Source organism: Scyliorhinus torazame, chromosome 10, assembly GCF_047496885.1.
Source record: "Scyliorhinus torazame isolate Kashiwa2021f chromosome 10, sScyTor2.1, whole genome shotgun sequence".
NCBI lineage: Eukaryota > Metazoa > Chordata > Chondrichthyes > Carcharhiniformes > Scyliorhinidae > Scyliorhinus > Scyliorhinus torazame.
In genome coordinates, this window is record NC_092716.1 from 149,733,555 (window position 1) to 149,760,479 (window position 26,925).

At 44.8% G+C, this 26,925-nt stretch overlaps 1 protein-coding gene across 2 annotated transcripts in view; it reads left to right on the forward strand.

The window, feature by feature from the left end:
* Window positions 1-26,925, forward strand: part of cd44b (CD44 molecule (IN blood group) b) — a 90,620-nt gene that overhangs the window by 46,261 nt on the left and 17,434 nt on the right. Inside the window, exons 2-5 of one of the 2 annotated variants that reach the window (XM_072518817.1) lie at window positions 9,909-10,074; window positions 11,990-12,129; window positions 12,618-12,746; window positions 16,597-18,354. In XM_072518817.1, the coding sequence (XP_072374918.1) occupies window positions 9,909-10,074; window positions 11,990-12,129; window positions 12,618-12,746; window positions 16,597-18,354 (2,193 nt within the window). Of the gene's footprint in view, window positions 1-9,908; window positions 10,075-11,989; window positions 12,130-12,617; window positions 12,747-16,596; window positions 18,355-26,925 lie in introns of those variants that run through there. The other variant, XM_072518818.1, reaches the window with a different exon arrangement.

Genomic DNA, 26,925 nt, shown 5'->3' on the forward strand with positions numbered 1-26,925 from the left:
CTCAGCCACTTGTTTCAGGACTCTAAGATTTTTTTTCTTTTATAAATTTAGGGTATCCAATTATTTCTTTTTCCAATTAAGGGGCAATTTAGCATGGCCAATCCACCTAACCTGCACATCTTTTGGGTTGTGGGGGTGAAACCCACGCAGACACGGGGAGAATGTGCAAACTCCACATGGACAGTGACCCAGGGGCGGGATTCAAACCAGGGTCCTCAGTGCCGTAGGCAGCAGTGCTAACCACTGTGCCACATGCCACCCGTTGTCCAGTATCCTAACAAATGTTGGGGTCTGCTCTGGGATCTTAACATTAGCCACAGATGGTGCATTTGTTTCCTGGAGTCTTTATTTTTCACTGGAATATGTCTTTGCTGTGTATTATTAAATGTCTCCTCACATGCCTGCCATTGAATTTCCACTGACCTACTCCTTAACCTATTTCCCAGCTTACTTTAGCTAGCTCCATTTTCATACCTTTGTAATTGTATTTACTGATACCTAAAATGCTAAACTTAAACCCACTCTTCTCTTCACCCAGTTGAATACAAAATTTAACCATGTTATGATCACTACTACCTAGAGGCTTCTTCACTATGAGGTCATTAATTTATGCTGCCTCATTCCACATTACTAGAATAGCCTGATCTCTGGTAGGCTCTTGAATGTACTGCCCTTTGAAGTTGGCCTGAGCACACTCCATAGCTCATCTTCCAGTCTACCGTTGCTGCTCCTGTTTGTTTATTCTGTATTACGATTGCCCATGATAATTGCAGTGCCTTTCTTAGAAGCCCCCTTTATTTCTTTGCCTATATCCCAACCTACAGCATTGGTTTTCTGGGTTTACTTTTGCTGCTTTCCCCTCAGTTTCATTTTTCAGTTCAGTTCTGTTCTGAGGTACGGTCTGCCTCAAAACATACAAATTTAGTTTTGAAATATAGATTCCCTCCAGGTCAATGAATCACTACACTCAGTCGTTTCACCCATGGATTGCACCACCACAAGATATGGGGATTGGCTCGTGAGTATCAGCCGTCACTGTGGAGTTACAGTTGTGGATTTGTTGAAAATGTTATTTCCAGCATTGACAGATGGCATTGTCATCCCATAAGAAGAGAAACACTGTCCTTTGAACAAAGAATTCACATTTGTCCATTTGACCTCAGTGTAAAGATGGCCCTGGTAGCTTCAAAAAACATTTCACATGACCTGACGGTCAGTATATTGTTGAATCTCTCTGGTTTTATCTTCCCACCACATGTCCTTTATCTTCAGGATTTCTCTTTTGGAGGTCAGCCTTGGGTTGTTGGAATATGGCCTTCCTGACTTGCAGCCTTGGGCTGTTCTGTCAGGGAATGAAGGCTGATCGTTTTTGTTCCAGGGAATCACATATTTCAGCATTGTTTTCGCTGAACCAGTCCTGGTGATGACGATGCTCAAGCCCAATGCTCTGGACAGAGGAATTGAGTGCAGCTGACCTTATTTGATCCCGCTGTTCTGAAATGGAGTTGGATGTGTGAAGATTTTCCAGATTGACCATGAGCTGTGCTTGAAATTCCTCTCTTTGGTTGGGCTGCTTTGGGACTGAGACATGGACCTTCTTCCTCTTGGACCTTTGGGCCTTACGATGTCTTGGTGCTCAGTGGATGTTCGTCACTGATTGAACAAGTTAATGATATCTCCAACAGACACCAGTCCCCTGCATGGATCATGCGATACAACCATTACTTAAATCTTTGACCCGAACAATGACATAATCCAGGAGGTGCCAATGCAATCTAGTTTTGTCTTTGTTCCATTCCTTGGGACAAATATTTCAGAACGCAGTGAGGTATTATCTAAAGGGTCTTGAGGTTTCTACATGGCTGTTAGCATCCAAGCTGTTCTTGGTTATCTCTGGGGTATTCGGTGTATCTCACTACGTACGTGCAAATTCTTTTGACTGTCAGGCTGAGCTGCTCTTGTCAAGCTTAACTCTTCTCTCTCCACCTACGTACCCTGTGAGTTTATCTGCTTGAACCCAGATACTTTTATCCATCTGGTTTTCAGGAAAGTGGTGAGTTGTAATGTGATTTTTAGCTCCTGTAAGAATTATGGTTCGGTGTCTGGCTTGGGTTCGAGTACACGTGATGGTCTTCAGTTACTGCTGCAAGGTTCTATTAGTTGGTGTGACAAAATGTAGTTAATCTCCTCCCGAACCTGGGTCAAGATGATGGGGACGAGACCTCATGGCAGGAGTCTCTCCCACATCAACATCGTGTAGCACTGCAGTGGTTCATCTTGGCTTGTCTTAATGGGTGCTTTTAAATGCAGTGAGCAGCCCTGTCAGATCGGCTCTGTATTCTGCATTTCGGTGGGAGTCCAGTTTTGCCACATTTCCGGTGTTTGTTAATCAGATAGTAGGGAGCGTCAATGTGGTCCCACCCCCGTCGCTTTGCAATTCTTCCTTACAGTTTCCCCCTGTCCTTTTTTGTTTTCAGAATGGGTTTTCCCCTAAGCTGTTCCATGTCCTCTGGAACACCTCTGCCCCCAAGTGCATGTTCAATTCCTGCTACACTCTCCTGTTGCTCTTCATCTAAGTAGGGCATCACCACCCCCACTCTTTCTTAGTCTATTTGGGATCTTCCCTGGTCCCAATTTAAATAGGCCATGAAGTTTTTTGGTAAACAGGAGTCGCTCCTTTGTCCTGGGAATAGGCATTCCCCTAACATCTTTCCATGTCTCCTGGAGCACTTCTGCTCCCAAGTGGATTTTAAGCTCCTGCAGTAATCCCTTGTGGCTCTTCAACTGGGTGAGGCTCCTCACTCACTACTTGATTGGCTGTTTAGGAACACCCTCGGTCTCTATTTAAATCCAGAAAGGCAGTTTCTACAGGTCACACTACAGGCAAATCTTCATCCTTTACCTTTCCTGGTTTGACAATTTGCCTTCCCTCATGCTCCTCAACTATCTGGGACATCTACCTCACTGTCTTTTTTCCTACTCTTGGGAGTTCTCTGGTCTATGTTTAATTTGAAGAAAAATGTATCTGCCAACCCAATTTCCAGGTCATTCTTCTAGTCAGTTTAAAATTCCACCTGTTCTTCCTTGACATTCTTTAACTCCAGTGGCCTAACATTGGCCTGGTCAAATCCAAGCAGCTTGCTCCCATCTACTCCAACCATCACAGGTTCTATTGTACGTGTGGAGCTTCTGAAAATCCTTAAGCTCCCTGAACCCTTGCAGAAATCTATTGTTTGTTTCTGGCCGCTTTAAATGCACAGTAAGAACTCTTTCAGCAGCAGGTTAAGGTCCAACAGGTTTGTTTTGAATCCCTAGCTTTCGGGGGACTGCTCCTTCCTCAGGTGAATGAAGAGATGGGTTCCAGAAACATATATATAGACAAAGTCAAAGATGCAATACAATACTTTGAATGCAAATATTTGCAGGTAATTAAGTCTTTACAGGTCCAGATGGAGCAACTGTAGAGAGGGAAAATCACAGGTTATAGAGGTGTGAATTGTCTCAAGCCAGGACAGTTGGTAGCATTTCGCAAGCCCAGGACAGATGGGGGGTGAATGTAATGTGACATGAATCCAAGGTCCCGGTTGAGGCCGTACTCATGTGTGCGGAACTTGGCTATAAGTTTCTGCTCGGCGATCGCACGTTGTTGCGTATCCTGAAGGCTGAGTTGGAGAACGTTTACCTGAAGATCAGAGGCTGAATGCCCTTGATTGCTGAAGTATTCCTCGACTGGAAGGGAACATTCCTGCCTGGTGATTGTTGCGCGATGTCCGTTCATCCGTTGTCGCAGCGTCCGCATGATCTCGCCAAATGTACCACGCTTTGGGACATCCTTTCCTGCAGCGTATGAGATAGACAACGTTGGCTGAGTCGCACGAGTATGTGCCATGTACCTGGTGGATGGTGTTCTCACGTGTAATGGTGGTACCCATGTCGATGATCTGGCACGTCTTGCAGAGATCGCCATGACAAGGTTGTGTGGTGTCGTGGTCTCTGTTCTGAAGGCTGGGTAGGTTGCTGCAAACAATGGTTTGTTTGAGGTTGCGTGGTTGCTTGAAGGCAAGTGGTGGGGTGTGGGGATGACCTTGGCAAGCTGTTCGTCTTCATCGATGATATGTTGAAGGCTGCGAAGAAGATGGCGTAGTTTCTCCGCTCAAGGGAAGTACTGGACGACGAAGGGTACTCTGTCGGTTGTATCCCGTGTTTGTCTTCTGAGGTGGCTGGTACGGTTTTTTGTTGTGGCGCGTTGGAACTATCGATCGCTGAGTCGAGCGCCATATCCCGTTTGTACGAGGGTAGCTTTCAGCGTTTGTAGATGTCTGTTATGCTCCTCCTCATCTGAGCAGATCCTGTGAACATGGAGGGCTTGTCCATAGGGAATGGCTTCTTTAATGTGTTTAGGGTGGAAGCTGGAGAAATGAAGCATTGTGAAGTTATCCGTGGGCTTGCGGTAAAGCGAAGTGCTGACGTGACCATCCTTGATGGAGATGAGTGTGTCCAAGAATGCAACTGATTTTGGAGAGAAGTCCATGGTGAGTCTGATGGCGGGATGGAACTTATTGATGCAAGTAGCTCTTCACTAGTTGCTTCAACCTATCACCCTCTGTAGGACTTCCAAACCTCTCGACTTCCACAGACTCCTGCTAGCTTTCTCCAGCCTATTTGGTCACTTTTTTCTTTCATGCTGGTGATGACATTATCGCCAGCCAGATCATGTCTCAGGAGAAAGCTGATCCCCGCTGCACAGGCAGCTCAGGTGCAATTCCTATCGTCAATGGGCTCAAGAGCAGGTCACTCTGCAACTGGAGTACTGATGGAGGACAGGGCAGACATGTATCCTCTTCCCACTCCACTGATTTGGTGGGGCGGGGGAGGGGGGGGGGGGGGGGCTAGTTTCTGCACAGAGGGACCCTGCCTGATCTGCACCACTATGTACTGGAGGCGTAGTTCTGAAGACTGCGCTTGTGGAGCCTCATAAGGCCCACAGGCTTTTCTTTTAACCACCAGAATTCAGGGTAGGAGTGTCTTATTTTAATGAAGTGCAAAAACATCGAACAAGGCGTTCTCTTGTCGGGCTTCCCGCACCCTCATTTACACCTTCCTTTCTGGGTGTAGTGTGATCCTATCTCTGCCACTTTCCAATAATTTTGTCGTGGTTTGGAAGGGGTCTGCCTGAAGTGCCACTCCTATGGCTGAAGTTAAAGCTGTCCACCTTTATGGCACCATCCCCGGCTGTGAGAATTCTCTGCTCCGAGTGAATTTGTAGTTTGGAGGGTAAGCAGTTTTTAAATTCCTTCAGTCACGCAATCCCTCGTGAGTGCTCTGCATTTTTAACAAGCGGACCCTACGGTTACTAACAATTTGCTTCAGCTGTTCGAACTGTAGTTCGGTCTGTGAGTTTCGTACGAGCATTGTGGAATTGCTGATGTGCATGTGAGGCTATCTGGTCTGCACTGAGGATAGCAGCTTTTCTCTGTTCATAATGAATGGTCACGTCAGGGGTCAGCATGGAGTAGAGCCTTGGATTCTCCCTGACAGCTGCCCTTGAATCAAAAAGGTCCAGATATCTGATGAAATAAGCAAATTACTGTGGAGTATTTTAGAGGTTCTTATTCCAGATATCTGATGGTCATTTTAACTGTTCTGCTACTTCCTCAAAAGTGGCGAGGAAGAATTTCACATCACAATTTGGGGATGAATCTAACATAACTTAAAGGCCTCAGATTGGTTCTGAGGGAGGAAGGATTGGCCCGTTACCAGGGAGACAGAGGGAGGGATTCTCTGTTAGCCGACAATTAGCCGACGCCGAAATCGGGGCATGCGATCAGGCGGAGAATAGCGTCCGATGCCCAAATCGCGGCAGGCGCCTGTTTGACGCCAAATCGCGATTCTCCATCACCTCGAAAACAGCATCAATGAGTTTCATTCTGGGCGTACTTTAAACACCGTTTGCATATCATTAGTGGGCCCACCCGTGATTCTCCACCTCCGATGGGCCGAATTGTCAACGGTGCGGTTCACGTCTGCTCTCAAAAATCGTGAACCTGGCATGGTGACTGCTGAGAGAGAGAGAGAGAGGACATACAGACAGTGTCCAGCATCGCCATACTTTGCCGATAGTTGTGCTGCTGGCCAGGGGGGAGCTTCTGCCAGGGCCGGAGGGAGTAGTGGGGGGGTGGCCAGGAGGTGGGCTGTGGGGTCAGGGTGGACGGATATGTAACACCGTTACCGCAGCCGGCAAGGCAGCCATGCAGCTGCACATACCGCAGACAGCCCGCTTTAAACCTAGTGCCCTGGGTCGTATAGGTGATCCGCCCGGGGCACCCCCATGGGTGCCCTCTGGCCACAGTCGACCCATCAGCTGTATGGGCCCTCCAGAACAACGTGTCCCGTCTTTTTGGCTTTGATAAGTGTGTGTGTGGGGGGTGTATTGTTTATGCGTGGCTACAGCTTGTCAGCCCTGCGAGTATCCATCACGGACCCAGCGAATTCCGCACCACTTTTCATGGGAATTGATGGTGTTCCATGCGCCACTGGTGCTGGCCCCTCACCCAGTAGCTGAATCGGTGCAGGTGCAGCGTCGATTTTCCACGGAAAAATTCCACGGATTCTCTGTTGGCGTCAACACAGTTCTCAGAAATGGAGAATCCAGCCCAGAGTTTTTCCCTGCAGCTTGCATCTGTCTAATCCCTCTCTCCTTTTGAGCTAACTTCATTTCCAATTCTCAGAGTTGGGATTATCTCCCAAGCTTCTCTTTCTCTCTCTTTTTCCCTCTCCTGAAACTCAAAGCTTTATTTTGAGCTTTTCCAGCTCAAATTTGGCTTGGATTCCGTGTCAGAATTTAACACTTTTTCTAGTTGATAAATGGGATTCAATTTCTCAACCAGCAATTGAAGTAGCTCACTTGTTTGTATAAAATTAGATACTCGGACCGCTCTAGTTACAGCTTTCAGTTGTTCTGTGCCTAGGCCTTTAAAGGCCTGTTCCTACCCAGCCTCATTTAAGTGCCAGAATTCTCAGGGGAGGAAATAGATACATTTGAAATTGTAAATTTCATATGGGGAGATGAGGTGGGGTGCCTTCATTGGGAGCCTCCTTCTGACTGGGGGGGGGGGATTTTCCTTTCAATTACTGGACATCCATGGACCTCCCTCCCACCTCACCCCCAACCTATATTCGATGCCCTAATTACCGCCCCGCCCCCCCCCCCCCCCCCCCCCCCGTCCCTGGGAAGTCCCTCCCCTCCACGGTAACTCTGGCACTTACCTCACCTCCATGTCCCAACACTTCTTCCCAGGCATGCTGCTGCGGTTCCTGGAGGGATTAATAATAAAAATAATTTTTATTGTCACAAGTTGGCTTACATTAACGCTGCAATGAAGTTACTGTGGAAAGCCCCTAGTCGCCTCATTTCGGCGCCTGTTCGGGTTCACAGAGGGAGAATTCAGAATGTCCAAATTACCATGTCATTTGGGTCTTGTGGGAGGAAACCGGAGCACCGGGAGGAAACCCACGCATACACAGGGAGAATGTGCAGACTCCGCACAGACAGTGACCCAACCCAGAAATCAAACCTGGAACCCTGGAGCTGTAAAGCAACTGTGCTAACCACTGTGCTACCGTGCTGCCCTAAGAGAGCTGCAGGCCAATCAATTGCAATAGATGTTATTTATCAAGAGTAGCCTAATGAATATGGTTACAGAATGTGGAGTCCAGGGGACAAGTGGCAGAATGGATTGCTAGCTGGGGCTTCAAGCCAGAATGTAGGAGTAGGAGTAAAGTAGTGGAAGAAAATGAGAAATGGCGTTCCATAAGGATTATTGCTGGGATCACTGCTATTCACAATTTATATGAATGACTTGGGCTTTGGAATGAAAAACACAACTTCTAAATTTGCCAATGAGGCCAAATTGAGGTGGGGGAAATGGTCAATGCGAAGGAAGGTTGCAACAAATTGCAAGAGGACATTAATAAGTTTGCAGCATGGGAAATAATTGGCAAATTAATTTCAATAGAGATGAAGGTGAAGTCACACATTTTGATAGGAAGAATTGGGAGGTTACTTAATGCTTGGAAGGTACAAGCCTGGAGCATAAATACATCAATCACCAAGAATTGCACCACAGGTTAGTAAAGTTAATTTAAGAAAAAGTAACAGAAGCATTGTTTTTTTATTTCTCGAGGGATAGAATTGTAAAGTAGGGATGTTATGGTAAATCTGTGTCGACCATTGGTGAGATCACACTTGGTGTATTTTGTGTTCAGTTCTGGTTGCCATGCTATAAAAAGGATGCAGAGGCACTGGAGAATGGGCAGAGAATATTTACACAGATGATACTATAAATGCATGGCTATACACATCAGGAAAGGATTGATAGGCTGGGTCTGTTAAAAAGGTTTTGATAAGAGTGGATACAGAGAGAATGTTTCCTGTTGTGCGGAAGGACATCACTAGAGATATAAGATTGTCACAAGGAAATCCAACAGAGAATTCAGAAGAAACCCGTCACCCAAAGAGTGGTGAGAACGTGGAATGATTGAAGTGAATGAAGGTTAATTAGACATGTTTATGAGTGTGACAGGAATAGATGGTTACAATAGATTTAGATGAGGAAAGATGGGAGGAAGCTTGAGTGGAGAATAAGCCCGGCCACAGGCTGTTTGGGCTGAATTGCCTGTTTCTCTGCATATAATCTCTTGTAACCACTGACATTCCATCCTTTTGTTCATGTTCGGACGAAGGTGAGAATGACGCCTAGAGCAGAATGATCCTGCCAGAACACAAACTGAGAATCAGTGAGCAAGTAGAAATAAGTGAACCTTGATATCATTGTTAAGGACTCCTTCCACCACTTGGCTGGTGATTGAGAATGGACTGATGGAGCCAGGTTGGATTTGTCCTGTTTTTGTGGACAAGTCATAACTTGGCAATTTGCCACATTGTTGGAGATATGCCAGTGTTGTAGCTGTACTGAAAAAGCTGGCTAGAGGTGTGACAGGCCCTGGAGCACAAGTCTATAGCAATACAGCCGAGATCTAGTCACGGTCGATAATCTTTATTGTGTTTTCTTTATAAGAAAGAAAAATAGTTGTCAAAAATGAGAGACAATGGGCTGGATTCTCCAATCCTGCAGCTATGTCCGCAGGAACCGACTGGTCTTACGACCAGAAAGTTGGCGCCGCCCCCACACCGATCCTCCATCCCGGTGGGGGGCTAGCAGCCACACAATGTAAAGACATCGGCTTTATCTGCGGATACGGCCGCAGAATGGCTGGGTCCATGGCTGTGCATGCGCGTGGCGGCGGCCTGTGGCCGCCACACCGTGCAACATGGCACCGGCTGCGCGCGGACCCAGCCTGCCAATAAATGCCCTCGTGTAACCAGCCTCGCCACCCCGGACCAGTCCCCCCAGAAGCCCCCCCTGCCAGCGGAACGCCTCTCCCCCGACTGTGGCAACACTGGACACAGTCCGCAGCCACCACGCGAGGTCCCCGAACGGTGTGAGGACACGCTGTTGGGGATTCGGCCTATCGGGGGCGGCGCATCGGAGGAGGGCCTTGGGTGATGTTCTGTAGCCGTCCATACGGCGTACTTGTTTTTGAGGGGGCGGAGCATCGCAAAAACAGCGCCGCCCCCGATTCTGGCATAAACAGGGATTCTATGGCTGTAAACAGGGATTTCGGCGTCGGCAATCGGGGAATCCAGCCCAATTTCTTCTTACCCCTGGGGACTATGATTGAGGATGCATAAATGTAGAAAAAAATGTCTGTAACTGAAAACAGAAATGGTGCTGCAAGAGCTGATATCCTTGTAAACGTGCATGGCTGAGTTGCCTGTGTTAAGTGCATGTGTCGGTGTGAAATGACTATGATCAGAATCAGTAAGGGGCTTTGTTCTATGTTTTCAGATGTGAATGCGGAGTGCAGGCATCATGGAGTCTTTCAGGAGGAGTCAGGTGGGCGCTACCAACTGGACTTTAAGGCTGCAGCAGAGCTGTGCCAGTCCCTTGGGACCACCCTAGCAACACTGGAACAATTGACGAGGGCCCAGAGAGCAGGCTACGAAACCTGCAGGTAAGGACATTTCAGAATGAAAGCCCATCTCTTTGTTCGAAATGGGATGGTAAGTTCAGGTCAGTCGACTGGAATAGTCTGTCTCGCCCTGGTGGCTGAGAAAGACAATGTCACCAACTAAATATCCTTTCATTACAAAAGCATTTGGATTCCCCAAACAGAGCCTTGTCTCATGCCTCAGGTTGCCAACTTTGATAGGGTGTAATCTGGAGGTTTCATCATGTGACGTTCCACACTCTTACCATTGGTCTGTCACCTGGGCACACTGCCCTCCCACAGCCAATAGGAAGCCAAACAGAATTTTTGCCACCCATTTGGATTAATCTTAAATGATGCTTTTTTCCTAAAACATAAACAAAAATAAATAAATGGAACCCCCCACCCCCCCAATATTTGTGGCCTCGAGCAGTGTACAAGTAGGGATATGATGCATCAACCTCATGTAGAAGAGTCAATCAGCAAAATATTTGAGAAGTTGTTTGTAAAAATATTTTTATTCAAGATACTTTCAAATTATTTACAAAACACAGAACACACATGATCATCATTCCTTAATCATAGTCCTATTACAAAACCCCTCCATATCCCAACCCAATCTATTTTTCATTCATTGTAACAAAACACCCAAAAAAGAACACATAATACAGTAACAACACCGCCACCTAGTTGAGAAGTTGTTTTTTTATGCCCTCTGTAAACTCCCCTCTAGCTGTGAAATGTTTTGGTACCCCTCCCACTGCTGCTTGTCTCATCCAATCAAGCAAATGTAAACTAACTTTTGTCAGGAGCACTTAAATGGACAATATATGTTTTTAAAAGAGGCAGTTCCCTGCTCCATCTGTCCAGGAGTCCCTGGGTCCCACACTCCCAGTTTTCCTTTCAAAATGGGAATTTCCCCCCATATCAGATTTCCTTTTAAAAAGGGGGAGTGCGCCCTGTAATAGCCCGCATGGGGCCAACGGGATGGGAGTGATTATCTTTCCCATGATCCTTACAGAGTACAAGCTCCCCCGTGTGGGGTGGGGGGGGGGTCTTTATTAACCTCGGCATAAAAGGTCGTCCAGTAAGAGACCAATCAGAACAGGAACTCAGTAGGGAACTGCCAGGCAGTGAATAGTGTGTAAATAAACTATGATTCGTTATTTTACTCTGTGTGGACTTCCCGTTTCCTTAATAGCACGCCCCCCCCCCCCGCCCCATAATCAGAATCCCTTTTTAAAGAGGTTGCATTTCCTTGCACATTCCTCCCAATCAGGATACCCTTCCTTTGTATAAAAAGCTGTCTCCCCTTCCAATCTCTTTTGAGTTCACTTTTCCCAGTGGAAAGGAGAGAATTATTCTGGTTTTGAGCTGCGTACATCCAGAACACAAGTAAAGGGAGAATTTCCAAAGTTGTGCTGGAACCAGAACAGTTGAGACCCCTCTCATTTGTTACAAGCACACGAGGGACATGAGAAAGACAGAGTGGAAGTGGGAGGAACAGAGTTTTCAGGCTGGATCTGGGGAATAACAGATGATTCACAGGCTAAGGTCATGGTTAAAACTACCTTCATCATCATCACCAGCTATCCAAAGTCCCAGATGGACATTTCTCCCCATTGAAGAGCGAACATTTTGGCAAATTGCAGCTTGAGATGTAGCTGCCATAAGGGCAGGGCAAGGTAAAGAGACAAAGCTTTGATGAAATACAACAGCCGAGTCATGGATTTGAACCAACGCTGGTGGAAATCTTCCCTAAAGGCATTCATTTACAATGGACTCGGGGGCTTTCCAGGCATCTGGGACAACTAACTTTCAACCATCAGATCAAGGAGACTTTAAGCACACACGTTTTCGTTTCACAAATCAGAATATTAATTACTGATATTCACTGCTCTCAATCACAATGTATGCCCTGCCTTGCATTGCTCCACAGATACGGGTGGATCCAGGGTCCGCTTATTGCCATCCCTCGAGTAAATGCTCACCCCCATTGTGCCAAGAACAATTCAGGGGTCTACACAATTTACAAGCTAGAGACCAAAACATTTGACGTGTTCTGCTTCAACGCGACAGGTATGTGACATTTCCATCCACCACTGATAAATAAATCTATCCTAATGGGAAATTTACTCATTATAAAGGGATCTGATGGAAATCTTCCTCATCTTAAAGGGATCTGATTGGGAGATACCCTCTTTTTGAGGGAATCCTGGCACAAACTGGTAGAGTTCAAGGACTGTCACATTTTGGGTGGGGATGGTATTCTCACCTGGCATTTCCGCGGAGCTAACTGTCTGGTGCCATCACAGGCCGGCAGCGTAATTGCTAATGGGGAGGAGGAATCTGGATCTGTGTGATAGATAGTTTATGCTTATCTTTGTCTCAAGACAGTAGCATTGGCAGACAACTGGGACTTAATCATGAAGCAGCCCCTGTTTGCTGTTGCATACATGTGTACTTTTTTTTGTGTGTGTGTCCATGTGTGTTTACGCATATGTGCGACAGTTTGTGTGGATGTGTGTTTGTCACATCAATTGATTGATGTTTTTTCTAACATTCAGAATATGAAAATTGTGGTTCTCAGATTTCATCATCAACACTGTCTCCTGCTGAGCCAGCAATAACAAGAACCAACATCATCCCCAACATCTCAGGGAAAAGCATGATCAGCAGTTTACAGATTACAAGAGGTACTTCCTCAGTTCGCTTTTTCCCTCTTAGCTGTTTCTCAATTCAATGCAGCACCTGTAACTGTTTCAGTTTTGACAGGAATCAGCCGAGAATTTAAAAAAAAGACAGCAGATAACTGGAATTTTATTTTGGGTTACACAATTGGATGCAATTTTCAAAAACATTCAAATTACTGAATATGGTTTTCCAGTGAAGTAAAGCAAAATTATACAAGAAGATGATCACCATAGATTCACATTGATCTTGTGTGTGAAACAGTAACGGTCATTATGGACACGCATTGATCTATATTGTGTGACACAGTAATGGTCATTATAAATTCACTTTAATCTACAGTGTGTGAAACAGTAATGGTCATTATAGACTCATTGATCTACAGTGTGTGAAACAGTAATGGTCATTATAGACTCATTGATCTACAGTGTGTGACACAGTAATAGTCATTATAAGTTCACATTGATCTACAGTCTGTGTCACAGTATTGGTCATTATAGACTCACATTGATCTGCATTGTGTGAATCAGTAATGATTGTTGTAGAGTCACATTGTTTTACAGTGTGTATGACCATTACAGTGATCAAAATCACTAATACATCAAAATTGTTTTTTAAAGTTGTTCCAGGGATATGGGCTTCGCTGGCTGGGCCAGCATTTGTTGCCCATCCCTAATTGCCCTTGAACTGAGTGGCTTCTTAGGTCATTTCAGTGGAGGGCAGTCAAAAGTCAACCATAGCGCTGTGGGTCTGGAGTCTCATGTAGGCCAGACCGGGTAAGGACAGCAGAATTTCTTTCTCAAAGGACATTAGTGAACCATGTTTTTTTTGACAACTATCGACAATGTTTTCATGGTCATCGCTAGACTTTTAATTCCTGATTTTTATTGAATTCAAATTTCACCACCTGCCATGGTGTGATTTGAACCTAGCACCCAAAGCATTTCCCTGGGTCTCTGGTTTACTAGTCCAGTGACAATACCACTACGCCACTGCCTCCTCTCTCTCTTTACGGTGTCTGCTGAGCCCGTGGAATTTTTATCCCTACGTGATGAGTGAAAATGTTATTTTGTTGGGAACATTTAACAATTTCAAGTTCATGGAGGAGAGTTTTCCCGAGTGTTCTGGCCAATATTTATCCCACAACTAGCATCATTAAAACAGATTTATCTGGTTAGCAAGTCACTTTTGTACTGAATGAGTATGAGCATATCAAAACACCTCCAGCACCTTGCAGGTTCCGAGGGTCAGTTTCAACCCAACTTTCCTTCGAGGAAATTATGGGATTGGGTGAAACATTGGCTTTACATGTTAACTGATTTTGCTCAATGGAGCAAAATATTGGACAGGATGTAAAAGCGATATTCCATTTGATTCACTGGGTTTCCTATTCGGCAACCTTTGTTGAGATTAAATCCATACTCTACTCCGTGAATGTAAATTCTACTCTACACTCAGGCAGTGGATCTACATCCCACCCCACCTCCACCCCCATCCACACACCTGAGATACATACATTTTTTATTAAGCAAAGGTATTATGGGATATGGGTCAAAGACAAGATTATGGAGTTAGCCCACAGACCAGCCATGATCTCATTGATGCTGCTTAACCTGCTGAGTTTTTTTCCAGCTTTTCTCCCATGATACCTGGTCCAGCTGATGTCCCGTCTGTCATTTAAACCATCTTCCATTTTCCACTCAAACATTTTGGAAGTCATTAGTCTTTTCAACTTTCCTCCTCTGAGTGAAGCATTTTTTCACACATAGGTCAGCAGAAATCTGGAATGTTCCTTTGAAAAGCTGTGGATGCTTGGTAAACTGAAATTACCCAAGACAGATGTCAATAGATTTGTTGAGATAGATGCTGGATATGGAACGAAGGCTTTTACTTATTCTTTCATGGGATGTGGGTGTCGCAGGTCGGGACAGCATTTGTTCCCCATCCCTAATTGCCCTTGAACTGAGTGGCGTGCTGGACCATTTCCGAGGGCAGTTGCGCTTGAACTGAGTATCTTGCAAGACCATTTCAGAGGGCAGTTCAGAGTCAACCACATTGCTGTGGGCCTGGAGCTACATGCAGACCCAACCAGCTAAGGATGGCAGATTTCCTTCCCTAAACCTAAAGGATATTAGTGAACCAGATGGGGTTTTATAACAATTGATGATAGTTTCATGGCACCATTACTGCGTGAGACTAGCCTTATAATCCAAATTTATTTCTTGATTTTAAAATGGACCAGCTAAGTTAAAGAAGTTGAGTTACACATTAGTCCTGATCGCAGTGAATGGCAGAATAGACTTGAGGAGCTGAATAGGAATATGGGAACATAGGAAGCAAAAGCAGGCATAGATTGTGAATGGTTGGGGCCCAAGCACTGATCCTTGTGGTACCCCATTGGTCACAGCCTGCCAACCTGAGAATCATAGAATCCCTACACTGCAGAAGGAGGCCATTCAGCCCATCGAGTCTGCATCGACCCTCCAAAACCGCACCCCACCTAGACCCAATCCCCGCCTGATCCCTGTAACCCCACCTAACCTAACCGTTGGACACTAAGGACAATTTAGCATGGCCAATCCACCTAACCTGCAAATCTTTGGGCTGTGGGAGGAAACCAGAGCACCCGGAGGAAACCCACGCTGACAGGGGAGAATGTGCAAACTCCACACAGGCCGGAATCGAAATTGGGTCGCTGGAGCTATGGGACAGAAGTGTTGAACAACTCTGCCACCGTGCCGCCCTAAATCAACCCATTTAGACCTACTCTGTTTTCTGTCCGTTAACCAATTCTCAATCCATGCCAGCATATTACCCTCAATTCCATAAATTCTAATTTTGTTTATTAATTTCTCTCTTGCGTGGGCCTTATTGAAAGTCTTCTGAAAATCAAAGTATAAAACATCCACTGGTTCCCCTTATCCCCAAAAGCTCCTACAGGTTGGTTAAGCATTACTTATTTCCCTTTTATACATCTACATTGACTCTGCCAGTCCGATAAATTATTTTCTAAGTCTCCAGTTATTACATCCTTTATTATAGATTCGGGCATTTCCCTCCTATTGGAAACAGTTGAACAGGCTCTGAATAATTTCTTCTTGGGGGCGGCACGGTGGCACAGTGGTTAGCATTGCTGCCTCACAGTGCTGGGGACCCATGTTTACTTCGGGCCTTGCATGACTGTCCATGTGGAGTTTGCACTTCCTCCCCATGTTTGCGTGGGTTTCCTCTGGGTGCTCCGGATTCCTCCCATAGTTCAAAGATATGCAGGTTAGGTCAATTGGCCATGTAAATAGCCCCTTAATATCCAATGATGTGTAGGTTAGCTTAAGGGGCCATTGTGATAGGGTGGGGGAGTGAGGCTGGATAGCGTGCTCTTTTGGAGGGTCAGCGCAGACTTGATGGGCCGAATGGCCTCCTTCTGCCCTTGTCGGGATTCTGATTCTGGGTCTGTAGTTCCCAATTTTCTCTCTCCCTACCTCTTCTTAAATGGTGGGGTTACATTTGTCATCTCCCAATCTGCAGGAACCATTCCAGAATCTATTCTATTTTGAAAAATGACCACCAACACAGTCCCTGTCTCTTTCAAGCTTCTGAGATGTATACCAGCAGGTCTAGGGGGTTAGCAACTTTCGGTTCCATTAATTCCTCCAGTACTACGTCTTACTAATACTAAATTCTTTCAGTTCCTCATTCGCACTTGTCCCTTCGTTCTCTAGTAGTTCTGGGAGGTTTCTTTGTATCCTCCGTGAAGACATGCGCAAAGAATGACCTACCCCTGTTCCAGTGAATTGAATGGCAGCAATCTGAGTAATAGAAATTAAATATTGTTTTTCTTTTTTCTAATACATGTAGAATACCCACTGGTGACTTCGGCAAAGAGTCATGACATTGCTACTGGGATCGCGATGGTAGCAGAAAGTGAAACAGCAACTCGATCACCTGGGTCTGCTGAATCTTCACCTCACAACTCTTCAGAGTCAGACATCCACTCAACAGCACCATCTTCAGTAGGGAATTCGGGTCTCCCTGAAAAGCAGCCAACCAGACCTGAATCCAGGGTGACTCCAGGCATCACGGTGAAGCTGGATCCATTATCCATAACACTAGGATATGCAGTAAACAGCCTCAGAAAAACAACATTGGCAATGCGCGCCTCTCAATCTGCTGGTGATATGACACCACACATTGGGCCAAGGAGAATAATACCATTAATTATAAAGAACCAAGTTACAGAAGCCAAACCAGAGCATCATTCAGATACAGATTTGACTACTCGAGGCAGCATCACTCAGCCTCCCCCTTCGATAGTGATTTCAGGCAATATCCCAGGAATTAATGCAACAATAGGCAGCAACAAGGTCAGCGTAGACTACTCGGATTTCCCACCCACCCTGAAAGGTTCATCAATGTTGCAAACAAATACTGAAAGTGAACGTGAAAATATGTCTGGTGTAACCTCCACCTGGTCTAACACGCAAGAGCCCACAATCTTTGAACGCAGAGATGGGACATCTGCAATCCCACCGACTCCAAATCCCACTGAGCTACCTGCGGAGATTACAACTCGCCCCGGAATCTTTATTCCCAAATCCCCGTTGGACCATAGAACATTCAAAAAGCCGGATATAGGAACAAACCGCACTGTCACAGAATCTCCTGAATTGATTGTGGAACGTGGGAGTACTCCTGAATTACTGAGTTCAGAATCTGCCAAAATTCACTTGGATCTAATGACTGCCACAGTATTTGAGACAAAATGGGTTCCTTTCAAAGCATCATCACCTGACCCAAGTGGTTTGACTGTAGAAAGTGGGAGTACTTCTGAAATACTGAGCTCCGAGCCTACAGAAACTCTCTCAGAATTCAGTACAGTCTTGGGTGATAATAAAAGGTTCTCTATCTCAGCATCTCCAGAGCCGACTATCCTGTTTGTAGAAAGTGGGAGTACTCCTGAAATTTTGAAGTCTGAGCCAAAAGGTCTTGTTGAAGGGTTTTCTCCAGACTTTACAGTAACGACTGATGTTGCAAGAATACCTACCAGGCAACAAACTACCCCAGGCTTAAGAGAAAAGAGTGATCTTCCAGCCAGGACTACTCTGCAGGATGTTGTGATTGAACAGACGCCATCTAAAGGGCTCCCTATTTATTTATCGACTGCTGTCATGTCTTCCGCCATACCAGACCGATTCACCTCCCCTTTGTTTAATTCACCGAAAGTGCCCTTAGTCCCCATTAATGCTAATGACAAGCGAGAAATACACCCCCTCACCACATCCTCCAAACAGTCTACCGGTCAGTTAAGGCTCCCTATCTATTTATCGACTGCTGCAATGTCTTCTTCCGCCATACCAGACCGATTGACCTCCCCTTTGTTTCATTCACCGAAAATGCCCTTAGTCCCCATTAATGCTAATGACAAGCGAGAAATACACCCCCTCACCACTTCCTCCAAACAGTCTACCGGTCAGTTATTAAAGTTAACAACTCCTGGATCAGCAAATACCACAAGAATTTACTCCACTTCTGACTTTGGATGGGCTGCTACATCTCGTACGACGAATAATCAGATCACTCAAACGTTGTTGCTTGCATCGGGCAGACCAGAGTACGGTACGTTTGAGGTTTAGTGTTGTGATTGGTATTTGTATGTTTCCCTGTTCATTGTCCCTCAATTACTGTTAATATTCTGATTGATACTTTGGTACTTTCACTGCCAAGACCTTGTTCTGTTGCAATGATGTTATATGGCTGAGCTCAGCTCCTTTCAATATGCAATGGCACCTCTTCAACTAAGCCTCCAATTACTTCACCCAGAAACTGTCCATTGCCGGCTCCTCATCAAGGCCCACCCTTATTGAGATTCAGCAACTGACACTCCTTCTCATCTTCCTCTTGGTTAATACTGGCACTCTCCTTCCACATTTCCATCTTAGGGACTGGGATAGGTCATTCAGCCTTTGAACCTGTTTTTTAAAATCTATTCAGACCAGAGATGATGGGCTCAATTCAACTAAATGGGAAGAAAGTCCAGTAATTGGTAACAGCTGGTGCATTTTGATACTGTAAAACACCAGACGTTTCATGTTGAAAGTTTTCTGAATATTCTGGCTATATTTAAACCAGCTCTTCAGTCTCCAGATTTCACATTCCACCACGGACGATGCTCTCTATGAAACGGTGAGACAGCTTTAGTCCTTCATCTGTTCCTCCGAACCAGACCTGAGTGTCATAATTTCCTGTGTCACCATTATGATAGGAATTTAACTGCTTCTGAAGCTCCGCAGTTCCTGCAGTTCCTTTCATTACAACCTGCTGTCTTGTGAGTAACTCCCTCGCATGTTGCTCCTCTTTGATCTCGTGCAGATGATTGCTGGTATGCTGGAGTTCCTGTGCAAACTGCTTCTGGATCTTAGCTTTCTTCCGAAACTGCCTTTCCAAGCTCGCTTTCTCTTCCCTGTAACCATCACTAATACGTTCTGCAGGATGAAGTTCCCATGCTTGGAGTCATAGAGTCATGTAGCACAAAAAAGGCCCTGCAGCGGTCAAAAGAAACCACCTAACGATTCTAATCCCATTTCCCAACACTGGGCCCATAGGTTTGTATGCTCTGGAATCGCAAATACACATGAGATACTTCTTAAATGTTATGAGAGTCTTTGCCTCCACAACCCTTTCAGGCATCGAGTTCCAAACTCCCACCTCCCTCTGGGTAAAAAAGCTTTCCTCACATCCCCTCTCAATCTCCTACCTTAAATCTATGCCCCTGGTCATTGATCCCTCCACCAAGGGGAAAAGTTTATTCCTGTCTACTCTAGTTATGCCCCTCTTAACTTTATACATCTCAATCATAGAATCATAGAATCACTATAGGGCAGAGGAAGGCCATTCGGCCCATCGAGTATGCACCAACCCTGCACCCTACCTAGGTGCATGCTCCCATCCAATCTCAGTAACCCCTCGTAACCTTTTTTGCCACTAAGGGGCAATTTAGCATGTCCAATCCACCTAAACTGCACATCTTTGGACTGTGGGTAGAAACCGCAGCACCCGGAGGAAACCCACACAGACATGAGGAGAACGTACAAATTCCACACATATAGTCACCCAATGTTGGAATCGTACATGGGGCCCTGGTGCTGTGAGGCAGCAGTGCTAACCACTGTGCCACCATGTCCCCCCTCAGTCTCTCTGCTCCAAGGAAAACAATCCAAGTCAATCCAATCTCTCTTCATAACTAAAAGTCTCCAGCTCAGGCAACAGACTGGTAAATATCCTCTGCACCCTTTCCAGCGCTATCTCATCCCTCCTATAATTTGGATTCCAGAACTGTACACAGTTCTCCAGCTGTGGCCTAACCAACAATTTATACAGGTCCAGCATTGAAAATTATTGCCAGTTCTGCAGCTATTTCTCCCTTGCCTCACAGCCTGAAATACATTTCACCCGGCCCTGGAGGTCTGTCTACTTTTAAGCCTGCCAGACCACTCAGAACCTCCTCTCTGTCTATGTTAACCTTTTTCATTTTATCATAGCCCTTCTCCCTGCTTTCTATACCCACCCTGTCCCTCTCATGAGTGAACACTGACACAAAGTATTCATTTAGAACCCTACCTACATCCTGAAAGTGTCTCCTCCCAGTGTACTCTAGCCAACTCATATCTGATCTTATTAAAATCAGCCTTCCCACAGCTTAGAACTTTGATTTCAGACACCTTCCTTGTCCTTTTCCATAATAATCTTGAATCTAATAGAGTTGTGATTACTGTCTGCAAAATAATAATAATAATAATTGCTTATTGTCACAAGTAGGCTTCAATGAAGTTACTGTGAATAGCCCCTAGTCGCCACATTCCGGGGCCTGTTCGGGGAAGCTGGTACGGGAATTGAACCCGCGCTGCTGGCATTGTTCTGCATTACAAGCCAGTTGTTTAGCCCACTGTGCTAAACCAGCCCTAAAATGCTCCCCCACTGGTACTTCAACCTCTTGCCCAGTTTTGTTACCGAAAATTAAGTCCAAGACAGCCTCCTCTCTTGTACGTCCTTCTACGTACTGGCTTAAAAATTTTTCCTGGATGCATTTTAAAAATTCCACTCCCTCTGCATCTTTCACACTATGACTACCCCAGTTAATATTGGGAAAGTTAAAATCCCCTACTATCAATATCCTATTATTTTTACACTTCTATGAAATTTGCCTCCATATCCGCTCTTTTATTTCTCTTGGACTGGTAGGGGGCATACAAAACACTCCCAGCAATGTGATTGCTTCTTTTTGGGTTTTAGTTTCTACCCATACTGCTTCAGTTGAAGAGCTTTCTAAGATGTCGTTGCTCCTTACTGCTATAATTGATTCCCTGGTGAAAATTTCAACAACCCTCCTATTTTACCTCCTTTCCTATCTCGCCTGAAGATCCTGAATCCTGGAACATTGAGCTGCCAATCCTGCCCCGCTCTCAACTATGAGAGCAATGACATCATACCCCCATATTTTAATTTGTGCAATCAATTCATCTGCCTTGTTGATCAGACTCCTTGCATTAAAATATATACCATCCAATCTTGCCAAACTCCCTTGTGACTTAACTGGCCTCGGCATTTGATGACTTCCTGACTCCCTTGATGTCTCTTCTACTTTTGGCTGTGCATCTATCCCTGCTGAACTTCTCTCAGGATCCCAGGCCCTGCCAAGTTACTTTACCCCACCCAAACAGCACTTTGTTTACTTATGTTAATTTATATACTAACCCTGACATACACTTATTTGTGCTGTTTCTCAATTATTTCTCTCCTCCCCCCCCAAAAAATCACTTTTTATACTCACGACTGTTTCACTTTGACGCTGACTGCGAAGTCAATGAGAACAGGAATTCGACCTTAGTGCTGGTGAAACTCAGCTGTGCTCAGCTCCTGCCCGGACTGAGCTCTGCACTCCGTCTTTTCAGTTTCACCTAACTCCCTGTTCACCCAACTCCAAAAGCACTCTTGGTCAGCTAAGCTTCTTCACCTTCGACCCTTCATTAACTCTGTCAAATAGTTCTGTTTTGCGTCTATGTACATCCATTATCTCCGTTTGTACCTGTGTTTTCTTTAGCACAGAGAGCTTGCATGGGTGTTGTTTGATGGAAAAAGCATTTCTCATACCTACATCATGTATAATTACTTTTGTAGTCCCAAGTTATCCCACACACCGCTCTATGTGACTGTAATAACTCTTTCAGGTCATTTGGATTTTTCTCCGGAAGATAACTCAATAATGTATCCCAATTTTTCAATGCTTCCTTGCTGTCCAATTTAATTTGAGGAATGTCAATTTCAGGATTATCTGGATTTATCTCTTCTCCCTGAGTTACAATGACTAACGCTTACTCCTTCCTTCCTTCTCCATCAAAATGCCTTTTGAGCATATTAACATGACACACTCTAACTCCCCCCTTCTGACTGGTGCTCTTATCAAATAATTTACCTCACTCATTTTCCTTTCAATCTGATAAGACCCACTAAATCTTGCTCTTAATGGTTCCCCTACCATTGGTAACAATACTAGTACTTTCTCCCCACTAACAAAATGATACATTTTTGATATTTTATCCGCCCCTTTCTTCATCCCATTTTGTGACAATTTTAAATGCTTTCTAGCCAACTCACCAGCCCGGTTTAATCTCTCCCTAAAGTTTGACACAGTCCAACAATGTTGTCTTTGACCGCTGACTTACTAACCTCTCTTTGATCAATTTAAGTGGTCCTCTCACCTCATGACCAAAATGCATCCCTGGATGCATCCCTAATTGCAAATAGTACAAATGGAATTCCTTTATACCAACCCTCTGGATAATCCTGACTATAGGCCCTCAACATGGTCCTTAGAGTTTGATGCTATCTTTCTAATGCCCCTTGCGAAACCAGATGATCCACTGAGCTAAATTGCTTAACTCCTAAGCTATCCATAACTTCCCTGAATAATATTGACATAAAATTGGACCCCTGATCTGATTGAATTTCTTTTGGTAGTCGATATCTAGTAAAAAAAAATTGGTTAGCTCCTCTACAACCCTCTTCGATGTAATGTCTCTCAATTGAATTGCCTCCGGAAATCTAGTAGGCACATCCATTATAGTCATCGGATACTGATTCCGATGTTATGTTTTAGGCAGGGGTCCCACTCAATCAATTAGGACCCTCATAAATGGTTTCTCGAATGGGTATTAAAGGTGCTGGTTTGATTACCGTCTGAGGTTTTCTTTTGACCTGAGACATGTGTGACATGTACGGCAATATTCAACTACATTCTGATACAGTCCATGCAAATAAAAATGTCTTTGTATTTTTGCTTGAGTCTTTCTCACCTCTTTTTCTTCTCTCTCTTTGGCTTTTTTCTCTCTCCGTTTCCATTTCCATTAATTGGGTTTTTCCAATTCTTTCATTTATAACTGGATTCGAGATAATTCTAATGGGTAAGGCTGTGTCACTGGCAAGTTTAAATATTATGGCTTGTGTTATCCACAAAACATGAAAACTTTGTTTCAGATTCCCCTTACAAATCATCCCGAGCAATTTTCCCACATCCAGGAAACCTTTTGCAACTGTCAGAGCTATCACTCCCTATTCAAATTTCAAACCCGGAAAGAATGCAATTGTTCCAAACTCTCACTGTCTTTAAGTTCAATAACCCCAAGCCAAACAAGGAATTATATGTAAGAATCCCGGCAATGAGTCACTGATTTTGTTAGGGACACCAGACCAAATCGTAACAGTGGCTAAGATACTGGACCAGAACTGAAACGTTTTTCAAGTTTTAAGACTGTGTGGAAGATTGATTCACTCCAGGGGTGATTTCATAAGAATTAGGGCTTTGTTATTTTTACAAACAAAATGTTATTGTTTAAACTTTTAAACTTCAAACCCAACAAGAACAGCTTACATGTATCTTTTAACCCCAACACGATTTCCCATTAAATTGCACGTAAAATGAACATATGTCTCTCATCTCCACTTAGGCAGACAGGCAACAATGATACTTGCGTCTACAGAATATATTCCTATTGTTAGTGTAGTTCCTTCAGACCCCTTTTTGAAAACCGCTGCTTTTCATGACCTCTCACGGTGGCTTTCCAAATCCTTCTGCCCCCACCTGTTCGATCAGGATTATTTTCTCTCTCTGAGCTCTGCCCAGCCCCTCAAACAATAGTTCTGTCCTGCGGTGTCCAGACTTAAACTCATCAATGCTATATGAGCTTCTGATTGCCCACTCTGTTTACACAAAAGAACAGGCCATGCTATGAATATGTAATTAACCTACAATTTACAGACAAAAGAGGCCATCAGACTCTGTAATGGGCTAATAGCTGGTCAGATCAGAGTGTCCCGGAGGACAATGGATCTTGAGTGAATTACCCCAGCTGAACAGGGGTATCTTGTTTATTCCCATTAACAAGTTTAAGTCTAAATGGGACAATGTAACTCAGCCCAGGTGTGGGTGCATACATCTGACTCGGTATTAGCAGTTTTACCCTCAGTCTGTTAACCCCTAAATTACCCACTAGTTCTTTGATCCCATTTCCGGATCCGATTTCCTAACATCTCTAGATATAGTAATGAGCATGATGACATTAACACCCAATAGCCAGTGAATATCTAGCTAATTGTGATAATAATATGATTGAATGTTCAAAATGGTGGAAAGCAAAAACAGCAACTAAAATTCTCCATTTAGCTGAGGCTGATTTCAACCTGTTGTGAAAAAGACTGTCCACAGTAATGAAAACAGAAAATGTTGTAAATACTCGGCAGGCAAGGCAGCATCTGTAGAGAAAGAAACAGGGCTGGATTCTCCGTTGGTGGGATCGCCCGTTTCACCGGCAGCAGACTCACGCCTGTGGATTTCCTGACAGCGTGAAGGTGCTCACAATGGGAAACCTTTTGGCTCCTTTTTTGGATACAAGTTAAATCTAAGTTAAAAGCATTTTCCGGTGAATCGCCCAGGGAGGGGGGCCAACCTGGGGTTTTGTTTTATTCACCCTTGATCTGAATGGCTTGCTAGGCCATTTCAGTGGGGGTCAGTTAAGAGTCAACCGCATCGCTGTGTGGGGCTAGAGTCACATGTAGGTCAGACCCAGGTAGGACAGCAGATTTCCTTCCCTGAAGGACATTAGTGATTCAGATGGGTTCTTATGACAATCGACAATGATTTCATGGTCATCATTCGACTTTTAATTCCAGATTTTTATTGGAATTCAGGTTTCACCATCTGTCATGGCGGGATTCGAACCTGGGACCCGAGAGCAGCACCCTGGGTGTCTGGATTACTAGTCCAGTGACAATACCAGTAACAATACCACTGCGCTACCGTCTCCCCATTTCACTTGGCCGGATCCAGTTTTAGGTGTCTGGGGGCCCAAGTGGCTCGAGATTAGGCCCGAATTCGTAAACTGAATTATGCTAGCCTGATAAGTAAAGTCAAGACTGACCTGCAAAGGTAGGATAACCTTTCCCTATCCTTGATGGGCAGGGCCCAGTCGATCAAGAAGAACATTCTGCCACAATTTTTGTCTTTGAAGTTGATATCATCCTCGAGATGTGTGGGGGGGTTAAGATCTCAAGGACTCGTAGGGCAGTCCTTGAAAGGGATAGACAGTTGGGGCACCTGGTATTACCTAACCTTATATTTTATTACTGGGCAGCTAATGCAGAGAAGGTGTTGGGTTGGTGTAGTGACCTGGGGGCTATGTGGGTACAGATAGAATCAAGGTGATGTAGGGGGTCTGGTCTGGGGGAATTAGTGACGGCCTCACCCCCGTTTTCACCAGCAAAGAATTTGTCAAATCCAGTTGTTGTTTCCATATTGAAGAAATGGGGACAATTTTCAAAACATTTTACTCTGGGGTCAGGTCGAAGCTGGTCCCATTTGTGCTAACCATCTGTTTGAGCTGGTGACATTAGAGGCCACATTTGGGGGATGGGAGGGGAAGGGGCTGGAGAGAGGGGCAGTTTGCCAGTCTAGAGGAATTGACGGAAAAATTTGGACTTTCAGGTTCAAATTCATTCAGATATCTCCCAAGTTCACAACTTTGTGAGATGGATTTTCCCGACTTTCCCCTTGACACTGCCAACATCTCTAACGGAGAGGGTCCTTTCGCTTGTGGGGTCGGAAGAGGGGTGCACTTCTGGCATTTCTGGGTGGATTTTTTTGTGTGAAGATTTGATTTCTTTGGGGGGGGTTTAAGGTTAGGTGGGAAGAGGAATTGGGGCCCGTATAGGATTACGAGGTGTAGAGTGAGGCCCTTCTCGGGGTGATGACCACTTCCTCATGCATGAGACTTGGTTTGATCCATTTTTAGGCCGTTTTTAAGGCACACCTGACCATGTCCAGAATGGGCCGCTTCTTTTTAGGGGTGGAGGACCGGGTGTGAGCGCTTTCTGGAGGTCCCGCTAACCACACACACATGTTCTGGCCTTGCCCAAGCTCGTGGTTTTCTGGGTCTGCTTCTTTAGCACCATGTCATCAATTTTGAAGACTAAGCAGGAGCCCTGTCCTTTAGTGGCCATATTTGGGGTGTTAGATTCACTGGAAATACAGACGGGCGCGGGGAGTTAAAGAAAGTTAAATACACTATGAGGGGAGCAATTGAGGGGTTTATCGGAGATGGCAGCTGTTTATTGATTATTTCAAGGAATTGGTCCCCATTAGTTGTTAAGGGGGGATGGGAGGGGGCGGATTTTTGTTTTATGATGGGTTGTTCTATTTTTCTGTTTTTTATGGTTAATATATGTAAATTTGTTTATTTTATCTATTTTGTATTTAATAAAATGAAAAAAATATTTTTTCGAAAATGCTGACTCAGCTAGGCTGATTACTCATTAACATGACTCGAATGACCTGTTGTCTTGTTGGTTCAAGAAAAGCTTGTTCCAGGAAATTGCCACATACTCAAGTGATTTGCTGCATTTGCGACTCGAGTTGTTCTGCATCTAGTCGATGTGAAAATTAAACGTGGTCATTATAACCTCTTTGTTTTTGTAACAAGCTTCAAAGTTGTTAACGCTGGCATTCTCCTCCTTCTTGCACTCTCGATTAATATACTGAAACTCATTGTTCCCTGGCAAGTACGTTTAATTTTCCAAACGCTACAGCAGCACCACCTTGCGTGGGAACTCAGGAAGGACCAATGGGTGGAGGGTCTTGGC